Source organism: Scardinius erythrophthalmus, assembly GCF_964197995.2.
Source record: "Scardinius erythrophthalmus genome assembly, chromosome: 1".
Taxonomy (NCBI): Eukaryota; Metazoa; Chordata; class Actinopteri; order Cypriniformes; family Leuciscidae; genus Scardinius; species Scardinius erythrophthalmus.
Window position 1 is genome coordinate 69,315,991 of NC_138221.1, and position 18,166 is coordinate 69,334,156.

General features: G+C 40.8%; 1 protein-coding gene across 3 annotated transcripts in view; it reads right to left on the bottom strand.

Annotated features, from left to right (window-relative positions):
• LOC308688067 (NACHT, LRR and PYD domains-containing protein 3-like) overlaps positions 1 to 18,166 on the bottom strand; it is an 88,864-nt gene that overhangs the window by 6,445 nt on the left and 64,253 nt on the right. For all 3 annotated transcript variants that reach the window (XM_081360916.1, XM_081360918.1, XM_081360917.1), the window contains exon 5: positions 15,653 to 15,826. In XM_081360916.1, coding sequence (XP_081217042.1) covers positions 15,653 to 15,826 — 174 coding nt within the window. The remainder of the gene's footprint in view (positions 1 to 15,652; positions 15,827 to 18,166) is intronic.

The following is an 18,166-nucleotide window of genomic DNA, read 5'->3' on the forward strand; positions in this document are numbered from 1 at the left end:
TTTATCAGTACTGTAGTCAGTATGTGTGTTTGAGGGGGTTCTGGAGGCGAGTAAGTGGTGGGGTCTGGGTGGAGTGTAGTGGGTTCCGATAGGATAGGAGGGTTCGGGGGCAGGGAAGTGGTGGGTGTGGGGTTGATGGGAGGGGGGGGGGCGATGATCTCTCAGCTCTTCTCTCAGGGTGTGGACCTCCGCCTGTAGAGCCTGTAGAGTTTGCCGCTGGTTGCTCTGGGTGGTGGAGTGTTGGGTGAGATCCTCCAATACTCTGTGTAGGGCTAACCTCAGGGCCTGGTTATCTTCCTCCAGCTCCTTCATGGCCTGGTACAGCTCGTGAATTTCAGCTTTCTGCTGAAGGACCATACTGCTTAGCTCACTCACTGCTGGGTGTTGATGTTCACTGTTGTTGTGAAGGCAGGTCAAGGTCTTTTCTTTGAAGTCCACAAACTCCCTCTCCAGGATGGAGAGTCCCTCTCTCAGTACCTTCACACTGGTGAGGAGTTTGGGACTGCAGTGAGGAGAGGCGGTCACATGACTGCTGCTGGGGACGGCTGGTCTCTCTGGGGTCTCTGGCTGTTGTCTGTTTCCTATCTTCTTCTTTTCTGCTACGATTTTCATTGACTGGAAGTGTTTGTAAAAATTATCCAGGCTATTTTCTGATCTAATCCCTGGATCATGATTGTGCCATTGTGATATATTTTGATGATCAGGGTGGGAGAGGTAGGGTCTTCCTCACATACTGTAATTTGTCTTCCTTTGCTGATTCCATTCTTTTTAACATGGGTGAAGATTTCACAAAAGGCTGCATGCCAGGCAGGAGGATGATGGGTGAAGAAAAGAAGGTTACTTTTGACCCTACAGTTTCCTTTCATTGTAAAATCTGCAATGATCCTCTCAGGTGAGTCCCGGAGGGCTTTTATTTTGAAGGACTTCCTATCTTTTAGGGAAGTCACATGGTCCGGATACTGGATCTCATATCTGTCAGTGTCCGGTGGCAAAAGCGGCAGATCTGAATCTTTTACCGGCAAGCTGATAGCGGAGCCGTCCTCCATCGCGGCATCCATTCTCTCGAACCTAACGTTACGGTAGGTTTTATTTCCTGTAGTTAGGATTATCGTTTGACGGTGCCGGTTGATCCTTGTAACGTTGATTAGTGTTTGGTGCTTCGTGTCTTCTTGTTTGTTTTCGGTCGTAATGTTACCGTTACAAGCTAGCGAACGTTACAAGCTAGCAAACATTAGCGTTCCGTTGATGCTGTGAGAGGCATCCAGCTGCAGCCCCGCAGACTCACTTCTTGCTAGACACCAGTGGCTGGACACCAGTGGATGGACAGCAGACGTCATTTCCGTATCGTCATTCACTTTTCAAATTGACGTCATTTCCGTATCGTCATTCACTTTTCAAATTTGACGCGCCACGCAGATGTCAGCGGTAAGAAAAAATAATAAACTGTCGATAATTTATAGGTCATGTCAGAATTCAAATGCACAAACTAGCTAGTTTAAAAAATCGTCTTGTTTTCAAGGTACTGTGTCGTGTTTTTTAACGCAATTTTCCACCGGACAAAATTGCGATTGTTAACTCATGATTTCTGTTCTGTCTGTGCACACCAATCTTGCACTTCTATCTACTCCTCAACCAGACCACCTAGAGACTTCGGGTTTTCGGCATTATGTTAAGGAAGGTCTAATCTCGGGAACGCACAAAAAAAATCCAGGAAAAGATTTACTATCTCTTAGTGTTGTGATCCCATGACGTGAGAAAATTGCGCTAAAACACTCACTGAGTTTTTATTACTTGTTTAAAGGTATTAGTGAACTCTGTTGTGCCTCAATTCTAGAGCTAACTTAGGTTGCTACAATAGATTTTCCAATTAAATCGTTCTTTGAGTGGTATGATTTAATATTGTAAATACGTTTTTTTTTTTTTTTTTTTTTAACTTGAATGTGTGAAGATTGTACCATTTGTACCATGTGTAATTTCCAATAAATATTGCAAAAACATGAAGTGTTAATTTGATCTGGATTGTTTGGTAAATTGTCTGATCATGTGAATCTACGTATATTTTAAAAACAGAAGTGGTTACATTTACACAAAAAAATAAGAATTGAATATCCAAATGGGCAAGGCAAAAAACTGTGGTCAATTAACATGTACAAGTCTGTTGTATTGACAAAACGTTATAGTCCGTTGAGGCTGAATTTAAGTCACAAAAAATAGTGATATGATCTGAACAATATATATTTTCAAGGTGGTTCTTGTGAATGCAGTTTGCATGAATTATTGATGTTATAATATTAAGTATATTATTGAGAATTGTTTTATGTAAAGAGATATGATAAAGATCATATTTCAATTTGCACACAGCTTTCATATTATATATTTTAAGTCATAAAAGTAAAATGACAATACGGAAAAGACGTGTGCAATTAAGCCTGCAAAGAATGCTGTCACTGGTGAAAACAGAAAATAAATATGCTGTCTATCCATAGGTGAAAATATAAAATAAATATGTCAATCCAGAGGTGAAAATATAAAATAAATATACTGTCCATCCAGAGGTGAGAACTAAATATGCTGTCAATCCAGAGGTGAAAATAGGAAATAAAATTGCTGTCCATCCAGCGGTGAAACCGGAAATTAGCGGCGAAACGGAAATGACGGAGAAAACGGAAATGACGTAGGCTGTCCATCTACTGGTGTCCAGCCACTGGTGTCTAGCCGGAGGTGAGTCTGCGGGGCTGCAGCTGGATGCTATTGGATGCTGTCAGTTGTGTTCTTTGTGTTCATATTTGAGGAAATAATGAACGGATTTTATCGGTCTTGGTCTCAAAAAAAAAAATCCTCTCCGTTTTATGTTCTTCGTGTCAGGAGTTGAAATTGTAAATTGGACATTTCACCGTGAAAGCACATTAAATGTATAATGTATCTCAAGAGCTTGTCATTTTGTTGCCAAACAGTTCGGTAACCATGGTAACTCTCACACTCTCTCTCACAAACACACACACACTCTCTCTCTCTCACAGACACACTCTCTCTCACTATCTCACAGACACACTCTCTCACAAACACACGCACTCTCACTCTCTCACAAACACACACTCTCTCTGACAGACACTCTCTCTCTCTCAAACACACACGCACCGATCTCTCACAAACACACTCTCTCTCTCACAAACACACACACACTTTCTCTCTCACAGACACACGCACCGATCTCTCACAAACACACACACACACACACACACACACACACACACACACACACACACACACACACACACACACACACTCTCACAAACACATACACTCTCTCTCTCAGACAGACACACTCTCTCTCTCTCACAGACACACTCTCTCACAAACACACTCTCTCTCTATCACAGACACACTCTCTCTCTCACAAACACACACTCTCTCTCTCTCACAGACACACTCTCTCTCTCACAAACACACTCACTCACAGACACACTCTCTCTCACACACACTCTCACAGATACACACTCACTCTCTCTCTCTCTCACACACACACACTCTTTCACTCACTCTCAGACACACTCACTCACTCTCTCACAGACACACACTCTCTCTCTCTCACACACACACTCTTTCACTCACTCTCACACACACTCTCTCTCTCACAGACACACTCTCTTTCTCACACACACTCTCTCTCACAAACACACACAAACACTCTCTCTCTCACAAACACACACACACTCTCTTTCTCACAAACACACACACACTCTCTCTTTCTCACACACACTCTCTCTCACAAACACACACACACTCTCTCACAAACACACACACACTCTCTTATAGGTGGTTAATCGTGGTTATTTATAGGAAAATGAGGGACACTCAAAATATTTGTACTGTATCACACAGTGTACGTCATTTCAGTGTCTGCAGTTAAGTTTGTGTTTAAAAGGTTATCAGACATAAACACATTTGTATTGCTTAACCTATTTATGTATTTAATTCTAAAAATAATTTTAATGTCATACTTGAAAAAAGTCACATTACAAACAAACCATAGTTCAAAATACAGCATTTATCTAAAATAGAAAGCTTTTTTAACATTATACACTAGGCTTACAGTTCAAAAGTTTGGGGTTAGTAAGATTATTTTTTGGGAAAAAAAAATAAAGAAAGTAATTGCCTACTTTTATTCAGCAAGGATGCATTACATTAATCAAAAGTGACAGTTAAGATAATGTTACAAAAGCTTTCTATGTACTTTCTAAAAGCTTTAAAACATTAATAATAATCAGAAATGTTTTTTGAGCATATTATTCCCTCAGGTAGATTACATGTTAACTTGTGTGGCTGGATGTTAGACTCATGAACAATAATCACGTTGTTTGCATTAGCCAAAATTGATTAGCCGAAATCAAAACGTGGACAGTGAAAGGAAATTACCGTTAGCGCGAGACGAGTCCGGCTTGAAGCGGAAGCGACCAGACGGCAGAGGATGTTCGCAAATCAAACAATGATTTGTCTCAAAACAGTGATTAAAAAAAGCTGTGATTGGATGATGACAGGTGTCGGTGATCATTCTCAAGTGTCGTGGTCAGCACTGCTGCTGTTGCTGTTGTATCAGTCAGTGGTTTATCAGCTTGTCAAAAAACGGGACACGGGAGGTCACGCAAGGGACAAATAAATTAGGCCCAAAATACACAAAATTTCTTCATCCTCGGTGCCACGGTTCAGGTAGTTATTTAGGAAAAACTGCATTTTTTGGGTTTGGGGGGGCCCAGCGCGTGGGGGGAGTGGCCCCCGGGGACCAAACGGAATTTTTCCGTAAAAGTCTAGTGGGGCTACATGCCCACCAAATTTCATGTTCCCCGGTGTTTCGGTGTCCCTGGTATCGTTGATGAAAAATTCAGTAGATGACGAAAAAAAAAAAAAAAAAAAAAAAAAAAAAAACCTTTGACAATCCCTATATGACCGCTTTCGCTAGCTATGCTAGCGGCGGTCATAATAAGCTGATAAGTGAGTAGACTAGGTAGGCTACTGTAGCTTTACTGTGGCGATCCAGGAGACGTCCGCTATGCGCTCTGGCTCTGACCACAGCTTATACACACTCTGCCTCCTCTTTCAGTGAGAGTTTAAAAAACTATATAACTTTATACAGTTCATATATTTTCTTATTTTTTGAAAAATTTAATGTATACATTTAATATCCCTTGCGTTATTCAGCCCTGACATAAAATGACTAAATAAATAAATAAAGTAACAGTAACTGGTGTTTCTAATAGCGCTGCCGAGGGAGTGACAGTAAATTTGACGTTTGTCTATTCTGGCTGCCTTAATGCATTTCTCTATTTTTATTTTATATTGAAAAATCGTGAGAATTCAGTAGTGGATTTGTTCTTTCACTATTAGATAAAATGGTAAATTAATTTGCTCTGTCCTCCCATGCCACCGAGTTTACCCTGCTATTATATTATTCCAGTCAAGGAAATGTAAAAAGGCTTGTCCCAGTTATGTGCTATTGGACAGCCCCAAACAAGGTTTGAATAAATAAATAAATAAATGCAATATCTGGCTGTATGTTGTTAAAGTCACACTCCGGATGTTCGGGGTCTTTTTTGACCCCATATAGGATCCATAATGCCCCACTAAACCATAAAACCGATAACTTGAAATGAAAAATCACAGAAATGATGAAGCAAAACTATTCTACAAGCACAATGTTAAATGCACACACACACACACACACACACACACACACACACACACACACACACACACACACACACACACACACACACACACACACACACACACACACACACCACCATCCCCCCAACATCTGCAATATGGAGCATCTGCTGGACATTGTACACAAGGAAAGCTTCTCCACAGTTCTCTGCACTGTAGCACAAAGAATCTCAAGAGATCTCTCGCATGTTGCCAGTGTTTCCTTGTTAGACTTGGTTGGACCAGAATGCACATTGCTGTGGAGAAACAGTTGTCGTACTGCACTTGTTTAAGAACAACAAAAAAAAAAACATTTTTAATAATACAAATATATAATTGCTTTGTTTACTTCTCTATACATTAATGCTGTGTTTTGGGAGATTTGAAGTACTTTTGTAGCCTACTTATTTACTGCAAAACTCCTCAGCTACACCATTAGCATGCATATGAAATATTACATTTTTAAGAAAGAAAAAAACACATTCATTAATAATGATCAAAATTAAATATGAGTTGTTTCTGAATATTGATCATTTTTGTTAGATGCATAATTCTGCCATTTGGTCAGAATTTTTTTTGCAGATAATATAGTTTTAGCCAGAAAGTGTAATTGCCCCATAGAGATCCATTCATTTTTCTGGATGTGACTTACTGCTCTTCTAACAGCTTTTGTTATGAATATATATATTTAATCATTTTAAAATACATTAAATCAGTATTTTTGGCAAAGTTTAGATTTTTTTTTGTTTTGTTTGAGGTCTTTTGAAGTGTCTTCTTATTGCAATAATGTATAAAATTATTAACTTTAGAATAAGAAACACATTTTTAGTAAATAAAACCAATAAAAAAAAAAAAATAACAGCAATATGCGGATAGGAACATGAGTGAAGAGTGAAGTGAAGAGAGTGTGTGTGTGTGTGTGTGTGTGTGTGTGTTCATTCCACACTGCATTAGTGCTCTAGTATACCAGGCCTTCATTCAATTCTGAATCTCTGTGGATTTTAAGAGATTTCAGCCCTGTTGCTCAGAGGTCTTTAAGAAGAGGAAGGTCTGTTTTAAGTCTCTGTTGTGTGATCAAACAACCTCTGGTGTTATCTTTGTGCTTTTCTTTTTGTAAATCATGATGTCTCTTTTTTTCCCTCACTCTTCTGTGTATGAACCTGGAACTATTCATCTTCACACTCCGGCTCTAAAATGCAGATCTCCTCTCATCACCTCTGCAGATTTCCCCTCTTAAAGGGTTAGTTCACCCAAAAATGAAAATTCTGTCAGTAATTACTCACCCTCATGTTGTTCCAACCGCGTAAGACCTTCGTTCATCTTCGGAACACAAATTAAGATATTTTTTATTAAATCTGAGAGCTGGATCACTTCTCCATAGGCTGCTAGGTGACCGAAACTTGCAGGCCCAGAAAAGTTATTAAAGAGATCGTTAATATAGTCCAAGTGACTACAGTGGCTTAATCTTAAGTATATCAAGCGACGAGAATACTTTTTGTGCGCAAAAACAAACAAAAATAACGACTTTATTCCACTATTTATTTCCTTCTCTCTGGGCCTCGTAGTGTTTTTGCGCTGCGCGTCTGTGTTGCACGTCAACACGCATCACACACATGACCAGCTTCGGCCAATTGTGAGCCTACGTGGTGACGTGTAACACAGACGCGCTACGCAAAAACACTACGTGAACCAACTAGAGGCCCAGAGAGAAGGAAATGAATAGTGGAAAAAAGTCGTTATTTTTGTTTGTTTTTGCGCACAAAAAGTATTCTAGTCGCTTGATATACTTAAGAATTATTATTCATACAGGTTTGAAACAACATGAGGTTGAGTATATGATGACAGAATTTTCATTTTAAAGTGGAGTATGCCTTTAAATCAAACTTCATTCACGCACATATGAAACCCTTGCATACACATATAGGCCTACTAAGTAGTCACACATACATGTATACTGCTGAATGCTCAAACTAATACATATGAAATGCACAACGTCAAAACTAAAGTCGCTCACGCACAAACACGCAAACTCTACACACACGAGACGCGCGGAACTCTCCGCGAACATACTCATCTGAGACGCGAGCACACACACACACACACAAACTCTCCGCGCACATAATCATATAGACGGCGCCTCATAAATAGATCGATCTCCGCAACGTATTGAAGCGCGTGTCCGAGTGAAGACAGTGTGTGCGCGAGCCACAAGAGAAAACACTGTATCCGCGCAGAGCACTTTGATCACTTGATTTAAAAAACACATTTCAGCGCTAGATCGTCTCTTATTTAACAAACGAACTAAATGAATGCTCTGCTGGTTTACTGGAAACGTTTTATTATTGGATCATTCGTGCCGCGAGATGTTTTATAGGGGGCGGTAAAAAACGTCAGGCACCGAAATCAGGCACCGAAAGTTTCGTTCTTATTCGGTCTCGTTACTACTAGGGGTGTAAATATTAATCGATTTGTATCGATGCATCGATTATACAGCCGACGATTCGATGCATCGATGCGTCCGCGAGAGTATCGATTAATGTGTTTATTTTGCCGCCCGTCTATTTTCAGCATTTGCTCCGACATATGCGTACAACCTACTAAAGCTGCGGGTGGCGCTAACCTCATTATTGTCTTCTTCACACCGCTTCACACGCGTTACTTACGTTTCACAGTCTATCTATGTTCACACACATTGTTGAGTCTGACATGGATCCGTCAGAGCGAGCTGGAAATGACAGTGAAATGTTACACACTCCAGTCGGCGTCAAGTCATGGGTGAGGATGTATTTTGGCTTCAGGAAAACAGATGGAGCGTTTGTCTGATTGCGCCCGTTTCACACATACTCCGTTTGCAGTGCGTATGCGGTGCATATTTTTTTCAGTACCCATGTTAACAGGTCAGAGCACGCGGTTGCGGTCCGTTTATCCGTTCCAGTTGCGGTGCACAGCAGTGCAGAGATCGTTTCCGCACCGAGTCTATTTCTGCTGTGCTGCACGCGCTGAATTAAAGTGACAGCACATGTTTCGTGGTCAAAATGAACACAGATTGACATGAAAATGTAGTAATTTCACCATAAATGCGTTTAATTAAATAAATTGTAGTAATCTCACCATAAATGTATTTAATTTAATTCTACTATTTTTCACAGTCATCTTTTTTACTGTAAGACCGGGGTAAAGCAAGGAAAACTACAATTTACCTCAACAAGGTGACATAATGAACAACACTCATTCGTGGAGGTGGAAAAACAATTTCTTTGTTACATGCAAATGTATTCTGTATTCTCAATAAAAGGCAAATTATTTATTATTTTTGTTGATTTATTTGAAACTTAATAGATATCATGTAAAAATCTAGTATTGAATCGTATTGAATCGAATCGAATCGTATCGCAGGGAATTCTGAAGTATCGAAAATAATCGAATCGTTGGCTTAAGAAATCGGTATCGTATCGAATCGTCATGTAGGCTCCGATTTACACCCCTAGTTACTACCGTTTACGTCGGAACCGGTTCCCTATTGTCACCGGGTTTCGGTACCCAACCCTAGTAATTACTGACAGAATTTTCATTTTTGGGTGAACTAACCCTTTAATGGTCCTGATTTAAAACTATTTACCTAGTTATTTTTTTTTTAATGCTGTAACAAAACTATGTGTTGTTCCATTAGTTCATTTTTTAAATACAACTTTTAAAGGGCACCTATTATGCCCCTTTTTACAAGATGCAATATTGGTCTTGGGTGTCCCCAGAATGTATTTGTTAAGTTTCAGCACAAAATTCCCCACAGTTAATTTATTATAACCATTTGAAAATGTCATTTTTGGGGCCTGTTTTAAAAAGAGCTGTTTTGGTGTGTACCACCTTAAATGTAAATGAGCTGCATAATCCCCGCCCTGCTGCTGGACCTAGATGATGAAGAGACTCCGGCACAGAATAAACACGAATGAGAATGGACTAAACGTCTCGGAATGGTTATTTGATACATTTATGTACTTATAGAGTTTTAATTGCGTCCCCTTTGCAATTATGGATGTGCAACACACACACACACAAACAAATTGTGATAACTTTCGCGCAATTTTTTGAAACTAACTTACACACACGCTTATGTGGCAAATATGAGAAGATGGCTAACGTTACAGAACCAGAAAACAAATGCTGCAGGGAGATAGACGTTTATATACTGTCTGTGGAGATAGAGGTATTCATTTTACATTTGTTATTGCTGCAAAAAATAATGTACGTGACATAAAACTGTCTGACGTTGTTTGTTGAGACATCCTATGACGACGACAATAAATAGCTTTAGACGCATTTGTTGTTGAACTGGCTGACATCGATTGAAATGACTATTTGCTCAAAAATAATAAAATACACTTACTTCTTCTGGAGATGACGTTGGATCGCGAACAGTAGGCAACGATCCACACTTGAGGATTAACTTTGACCCTCGTTCACTAAACAGTCAGTCAGAAAATTATTCTTGTATTTAGGAAGTTTAAGTGGTGCCTTTTCTTCATAAATAAAATCCATCCGCTGCGTTTTCAGTGGCTCTGATGTCAGTGAAGATAGTATGTCCATTCTTACATCCCACAACAGAACACCTAAACTTCTTAGGAGACATTACCGGCTGTCGTTGAAACAAACAATGGCGATGGTGTACAGAACAGATCACCGAGGGCGGGGTCTATGCCAAAACCAGACTGTCAATCAAACACGTCGGTGGGGCTTAGCGCATTTCTACGTCACAGTGAGGAAAATCTAGAACAGGGCGTTCTGAGACAGTGCTTGTTATTTATTGAGATAGTAAAAAAACTACTGGGTGGATTTTTATCATTCTAGGGTGGTTTTGCTCACACACTGCCAACACACATTTATGTTCAAACACCATGTAAAAGTGAATTTTGCATAATAGGTGCCCTTTAAAGCCTGTTTTGTAATTGTATTGTCAGTCATTCGATTTAATCTTGCCCAGAAGATCACAACTCAAAAATGTGTAATGGTAAAAACTAGACAAATCTTTCATATTTGCATAGTCTCTTATCTGACTGCCATGTGGTGCAGTGGTTTGAACACTGGGAACAGTTTCGTAATGTCTTGTCACCAGGGTTTGAAAATTATCTTTTACACTCACCAGACAATTTGGCTACAAAATGTTTAAGTTACCGGCCATTCAGAACTTCTACAGTGTTATCGCTAGTGTTGTCAAAGTACCGGCACTTCTGTACCAAGTCGGTGCTGAAAATGTGTCGATACCAGCATTTCAGTAGTACCGGGTATATTCAGTACCCACTAATAGGAGCTGCTTTAAGTCGCTTCCGTGTTTTTATCTTAGTGCGCGGCTCCAGACTAACTTTTTTACTTGGCGCACCGTCTGTAGCCGATATCTACAACGATATATATAGTGCCTGTGTATATTAAACTGCAAAAGACTATTTAAATATTAACCCTGCATGTTCTGCTTGTCTCTGTGTGAATGAATGGCGGAGACGCGCGGTTTCATTTACCTCACACACACACTGAAGCACGAGTGACGCTCGCGCTGTTTTAAGTCTCTGCTGCCTCACGATTTGATGACATGATGAAATTCATCTCCAGAGCCACTTCATGAGCATTTTACCGTTTAATTTGAGAAAAAACTATCGTCATATGATATCATACACACACACAGAAACTCAAAGCGGCAACCCGTCAAAATAAAAGTTCGGTTTAACTTGAAGTAATTATATTAGGCTTCTGTACAGTAGATTTAGCTCCGTGTCCATGGGATTTTTTTTTATAAGCAATATTTACGTTTAAACAGCATGTAGCCTTTAATGCTTATGTATTATTTACTTATGATTACCATCATAAATAAAGTAATTTAATTGAATTTAATATTTTGTTCAAATAGTTAAATAAAAAAATAGTTCCAACAGATTTTGCTGTTGTACAAAAATTGGTCCCGAGAACCGTAAAATTTGAATGGTATCGGTACCGCTCGACCTGTCAGTCAACCCGTCACTGTTATATGCGCTTGCCACTCGACCAGTCACCGTTATATGCGCCCGCCACTCGACCGGTCACAGATATAACCAGTTTCGACACCTAAGAGTTGCGCCAGCCACAAGATCTCTCACTGTTTTCATCTACCAGACACTCCGATTGATAGACGAAAGCAAACAGACAATGCAATCCTGCTCTTATTTACCTATTTCTCATCTTATCTTTTATTCGCTCTTTTTGCCCATAATTGAGCGCATCTCGTGGTTCTTACTAAGCGTCGCATCAGCCACAAGATCTCTCTCTGTTTAAATCTACCAGACACTCCGATTGATGCACATGTGCAAACAGACTGCTCTTATTTGCCATCTTATCTTACATTTTATTCGCTCTTTTTGTTCATAATTGAGCACGCTTGTTGACTCCTAAAGCGTCGCACCAGCCTCAAGATCTCCCACTGTTTTACTGCCTGATACTCCGATTGAAACGCTGAAGCGAAAAGCAGACGAAGAGTCTTCACTACATTGATTTGTTTGTTTTATAGGCTATTTTATTTCATTTTATTTAGAATATTGCAGAATATCAACATTTAAGGATGAGGTCTTTGAATTTGCATCAGTGAGAACTGCAAAACAAACAAAAAAACTTGTTCAGGCAAAGAACAAAATTTTATTTTAATAATTAAAATAAATAGAAATTAGTGCATGGGGTTTTACCAATCGGTGACTCTACCAGAGGCCGTTAAAAAAAATCAACACGGTATGGCAAATCCAACACAAATGGACTCATATACTGAATTTAGAGTGTGAAATTGATAGCATTTTAATGATTAATCTAAAATATTAAAATAAAAGAGAGGACACAGCAATATTTTGCACTTAGTTGTTATTTTGCCAGTTTTTCACACAAACATCTAATGCGAAAGATGGGAGCTATAGGACATTAATTACTTGGTAGACACAACCGTAATTTCTACATAGACCTTTATCAGAATATCGATCACAAGTAGCCTAATAATTATGATCTACCATAACAACAATTTGCAAAAAAAAAAAAAAGTAAATAAAATAAATTCAAATAGATAGGCCTAGGCCAGGGATGGGCAAACTTTTTGGCTCAAGGGCCACACTGGGTTTTAAAATTTGACAGAGGGCCGGCCCAGTAGCAGATTATGAAACACGATCTTATGAAAGTGCGTAACGTTATCTATACCACAAATTTTATTTATTGTGCAATTTATACGCCAAAAATGTTTTTGCCTGCATATGCTACCCACTGCAAACCCCTTGGTTAGGATTAGGGGTGCGGAGTGCTTGCCTATTACACGCCATAAAGTGCGTATCATATGCACGCGAAAACTGCGTATCATAAGCACTACAAATACAATTCGTGGTATTCGCACTTTCATGAGATCGGGCTGAGCAAACACATTTACGTTGTGGCAACGTCTGTGCGAAATTCAACAACTGAGAGACGACATTCTGACAATATTTTTTTTTATGCTAGATATCCCCCATTTCGCATTTTATGTTTTGAGGTTAATTTTGAATTAGTCAGATGTTAGATAATTATATCCTATACTTTTTAAATATTGTTTATCCTTATTATTATTTAATTGGCCTAACAGTAAATTAGAAACAAAACACCTGCAAGTGTAGGCTACACTTAGAACAGTAAAAATGACAGAAGGTTACTTCAACTTTATTGACAATCAATTTGCACTTCCAAAAGTCATACATTTGTGGGGAAAAAACGAAATAAATGAATATACAAATTTATTTAAGTATAATAAAATAAAACATAAAAAGCAAAGGCAGATCAGAACATTTAATGAACAAAACCGGGTTCTGTACATGGCAGACAAACGGTCGGTAAACGGAATCAGTCAGGATACATCCACAATTCCAGAGGAGCAAAGAAACTAAATAGCAGACAAATCAAAGGAAAAACTAAACAGGTGTGCAAGCGGTTACCAAACATTTTTTTCTGTGAGTTTCCAAAAAAGGAAAAAACATTAACGTGCAACAAGTCTATGCGCTTAAGTCGCTGTCTGTTTGGTTTCCATGGTGACGCGTCATTGCTTGTTACGTGACACACTCACACACCGCAGCCACAACAGCGCTGAATGAATGATGATCTGCTTTTATGTCATTTTTCCTTTTTTACATTTGTTAGCTATGGCATGACATATCCGATATTCCGATTGTCAAATATATGCAACACAATATATGTATAACGCAAAGTATTGCAAGAAAAAGGCTAAATTAATGCAATCTTAAGACAATTTTTTTAATACTAGACGGGCCAGATTAAACAGCCTAACGGGCCGTATGTGGCCCGCGGGCCGTATTTTGCCCACCCTGGCCTAGGCTGTAAAACAAAAAAACTGATGTAGTGAGGAATCTTCGTATGCTTTTCCCTTCAGTAAATTATCAGGCGGAATAAGTGAGAGATTTTGAGGCAGGTGCGACGCTAAGTTGTGGCTGGCACGACGCTGATAGGTGACGTGACGCACGCTCCATTATGGACAAAAAGAGCAAATAAAATATAAGATTACAAATAGATAAATAAGAACAGGACTGCACTGTCTGTTTGCACATGTGCATAAATCGGAGTGTCTCTGCCTGGTACATGTAAACAGTGAGAGGTCTTGAGGCTGGCAAGACGCTTGGAGCTGACACAAACGCTCCATTATGAACAAAAAGAGAGAATAAATTGTAAGATAAGATGGCAAATAAGAGCAGGATTGCACTGTCTGTTTGCACATGTGCATCATTCGGAGTGTCTGGTAGATTTAAACAGTGAGAGATCTTGAGGCAGACGCGACGCGTAGGTGTCAAGACTCGCGCTCTGGATTAAACGGCGGATAAAATATAAAGTAAGGTCGGTGTATGTTTTCGGTAACCCCAAAGCGCACGTTAAGAACGCATGCTTTTATGGCAAATCTTTGGCTGTCGAAACGCACGCTTTTGACGTGTCAGTGTGCAATCAGATGCCTGACCATGCGTTTATGAATACTTTGGCTTGCCATAGTCTACGGCTCGAGCACGCTCGAAACCGTGCACTCGGAAAAAGACGAGACAAAACCGAGAGTGTCAGAGCTCTGTCACAAAACCAATAATTGAACTAGACAGAAGTGACAGAACCCTGACACTTTGTTGTTTATGATGGGATAATTCTCGAGTTTCAGTCAGAATTCAGCCAGAGAAAACGCGCACTTTGGTTCAGCGATGACTAATCTGAACGCCACTGATTGGCCATCACACTCAAACTCAACAGAAACGTGTGTGATTGGTTATACATTATTAAAAATGCGTTGTCACAGTTTTTAATAAATGTGATAAGTGATACTGTTTGAAGGGCAAATGCTTGGATGGGTGAAAAAAAAAAAAAGTCTGAAAATTGCTTTCCAAAACAACAATTGTGGCTGTTCATGTGTTTATGTCTAGGATTGTTGTTGATCTTTAACATTATGGCAAAGAACAATATGACATCTTTTGAAATGCAGTGCTGTTATAATAACATTTTCTCTGCACTTTTATGGGGGATTTAATTTTTGTATTTTATTTATTTGAAAATTGACTGTGAAATAAAGTTTTAAACATATATATAAAACAACCTCTCTCACACACGCGCCGTGTCATAAATGGGTTCACAGACATGTTCGAGAAGTTTATCTGTTTGGGTGATCGTGTAAGATGGGGGTCTCTTAAAGAGTATGTTGGGAAATGAAGGAGGAAGTTCCAGTACTATGTCTTTGTGAGGTTTCTACAGCTTCTATAGTATCAGAGTCTATACATTATTTTCTCAGCACATTCTCACAAACAACTCGTCTGGATGCTTTGTCAGGACTGTTTGGTGTCATTTTTTAACACACTGGGACCCCTTCAGAGTTCAAAAACTATTATAAACTCTCAGTCTCTCTCACATACACACCAACCAGGATGATTTTTACTGGTCCACTTACTTGAGTTTGTCCAGTGTGCAGTCTGGATGGTTCATTGCATCAGTGAGCAGCTTCACTCCTGATTCTCCTGGGTGATTGTAGCTCAGATCCAGCTCTCTCAGGTGTGAAGGGTTTGAACTCAGAGCTGAAGCCAGAGCAGCACAACCTTCCTCTGTCACCAAACACTGAGATAATCTACAACAACAGTAAGTGTCCATGTCAGTGTGCTTCATTTTTAGAGAATATACCCTACAATAAACAACCCGGCTCTTCAACCCATCAATTATCTTTACAAGGACTTCTGATTGATAAAAATTTGTGATGCTGAGATTACCCAATTTCAAAATTGGCTGTTATTACAATGGTCACGTTATTAAACAGTAAGAATTTGGAAGCTATGTTTAAAAATAAATAAATAAATAAATTAGTCTTTCAGACTTGTGTGTGGCGTGACTCTGCAGTGGCGGAGCCAGGATTTTTTCATAGGGGTGCAAGGGCCAGCAACCAGTCTGGGGTGGCACAGAAATCTTGATTATTAATCATCTCAGTATCTGTGCATCTCTGCACCTGAACTGATCATCTCTGCATCTGTGCATCTCTGCCCCTGAACTGATCATATCTGCATCTGTGCATCTCTGCCCCTGAACTGATATTCTCAGTATCTGTGCATCTCTGCACCTGAACTGATCATCTCTGCATCTGTGCATCTCTGCACCTGAACTGATCATCTCTGCATCTGTGCATCTCTGCCCCTGAACTGATCATCTCTGCACCTGAACTGATCATCTCTGCATCTGAACTGATCATCTCTCCACCTGAACTGATCATCTCTGCATCTGTGCATCTCTGCCCCTGAACTGATCATCTCTGCATCTGTGCATCTCTGCCCCTGAACTGATCCTCTCTGCATCTGTGCATCTCTGCCCCTGAACTGATCATCTCTGTATCTGTGCATCTCTGTCCCTGAACTGATGATCTCTATATCTGTGCATCTCTGCACCTGAACTGATCATCTCTGCATCTGTGCATCTCTGCCCCTGAATTGATCATCTCTGTATCTGTTCATCTCTGCACCTGAACTGATCATCTTTGCATCTGTGCATCTCTGCATCTGAACTGATCATCTCTGCATCTGTGCATCTCTGCACCTGAACTGATCATCTCTGCATCTGTGCATCTATGCACCTGAACTGATCATCTCTGTATCTGTGCATCTCTGCACCTGAACTGATCACTGTACTTCTAGATTGTTACAAACACTACCTTCGAAAATCCTCCCGTGTGCCACAGGAGGTCTCCCTCATCTGAGTTTTAACAGTATTAACTGAGTATTGACTACAAATCCCAGAACTCGCATACCTGGACTGATTGCACAAACACGTTCCCTGTTCCCTGTCCCGGTGGCTCGCCCGTACCATCCGGCTCGGCTATGCAATTCAGTTTGCTCGCCGGCCTCCCAGGTTCAGGGGCGTCCACTTTACCCGTGTGCGGTCAGAGGATGCCCCTGTCTTGCGGAAAGAGATCGACGTCCTGCTGGCAAAGGACGCAATCGAGCCGGTCCCTCCAAACGAGATGAGGTCTGGGTTCTACAGCCCTTACTTCATTGTACCCAAGAAAGGCGGTGGGTTACGGCCAATCCTGGACCTGCGAGTTTTGAATCGGGCCCTTCACGCGGCTGGGGTGCCACGTACAACGGGCATGCAGTTTCGTGTCTATGGACGGGGCCCCAACTGCATTGGCACATCAACTGCCTAGAGTTGCAAGCAGTACGCCTAGTTTTGTGTCGCCTCAAGGGGTTTCTCAAGCACAAGCAGGTACTGGTCCGTACGGACAGCACTGCGAACATTGTGTACATCAACCATCAAGGTGGTCTACGCTCCCGTCGTATGTCGTGACTCGCCCGCCATCTCCTCCTTTGGAGTCAGAAGCATCTGAGGTTGCTTCGGGCCATTCATATCCCTGGTGCACTCAATCATGTGGCCGACGAGCTCTCACGACAACCGCCACTTCCGGGAGAATGGCGACTCCATCCCCAGGTGGTCCAGCTGATATGGGGGATCTTCGGAGCCACTCAGATAGATCTGTTTGCCTCTCCGGACACAACCCATTGCCAGTTGTTTTATTCCCTGACCGAAGGTACACTCGGCACAGATGCACTGGCGCACAGCTGGCCCCAGGGTCTGCGCAAATATGCGTTTCCCCCAGTGAGCCTTCTCGCACAGACTCTGTGCAAAGTCAGGGAGGACGAGGAACAGGTCCTGCTAGTTGTGCCGTATTGGCCCAACCGGACTTGGTTTGCAGAACTTATGCTCCTCACGACAGCCCCTCCTTGGCCCATTACTCTGAGGAAAGACCTTCTCTCTCAGAGACGGGGCACTCTATGGCACCCGCGCCCAGACATCTGGAAACTTCATTTCTGGTCCCTGGACGGGACGCGGAGGTTATAGGTGGCCTACCACAGGCTGTGGTAGACACCATCACTTCCGCTAGAGCCCCCTCTACGAGGCACCTCTATGCGTTGAAGTGGAACCTATT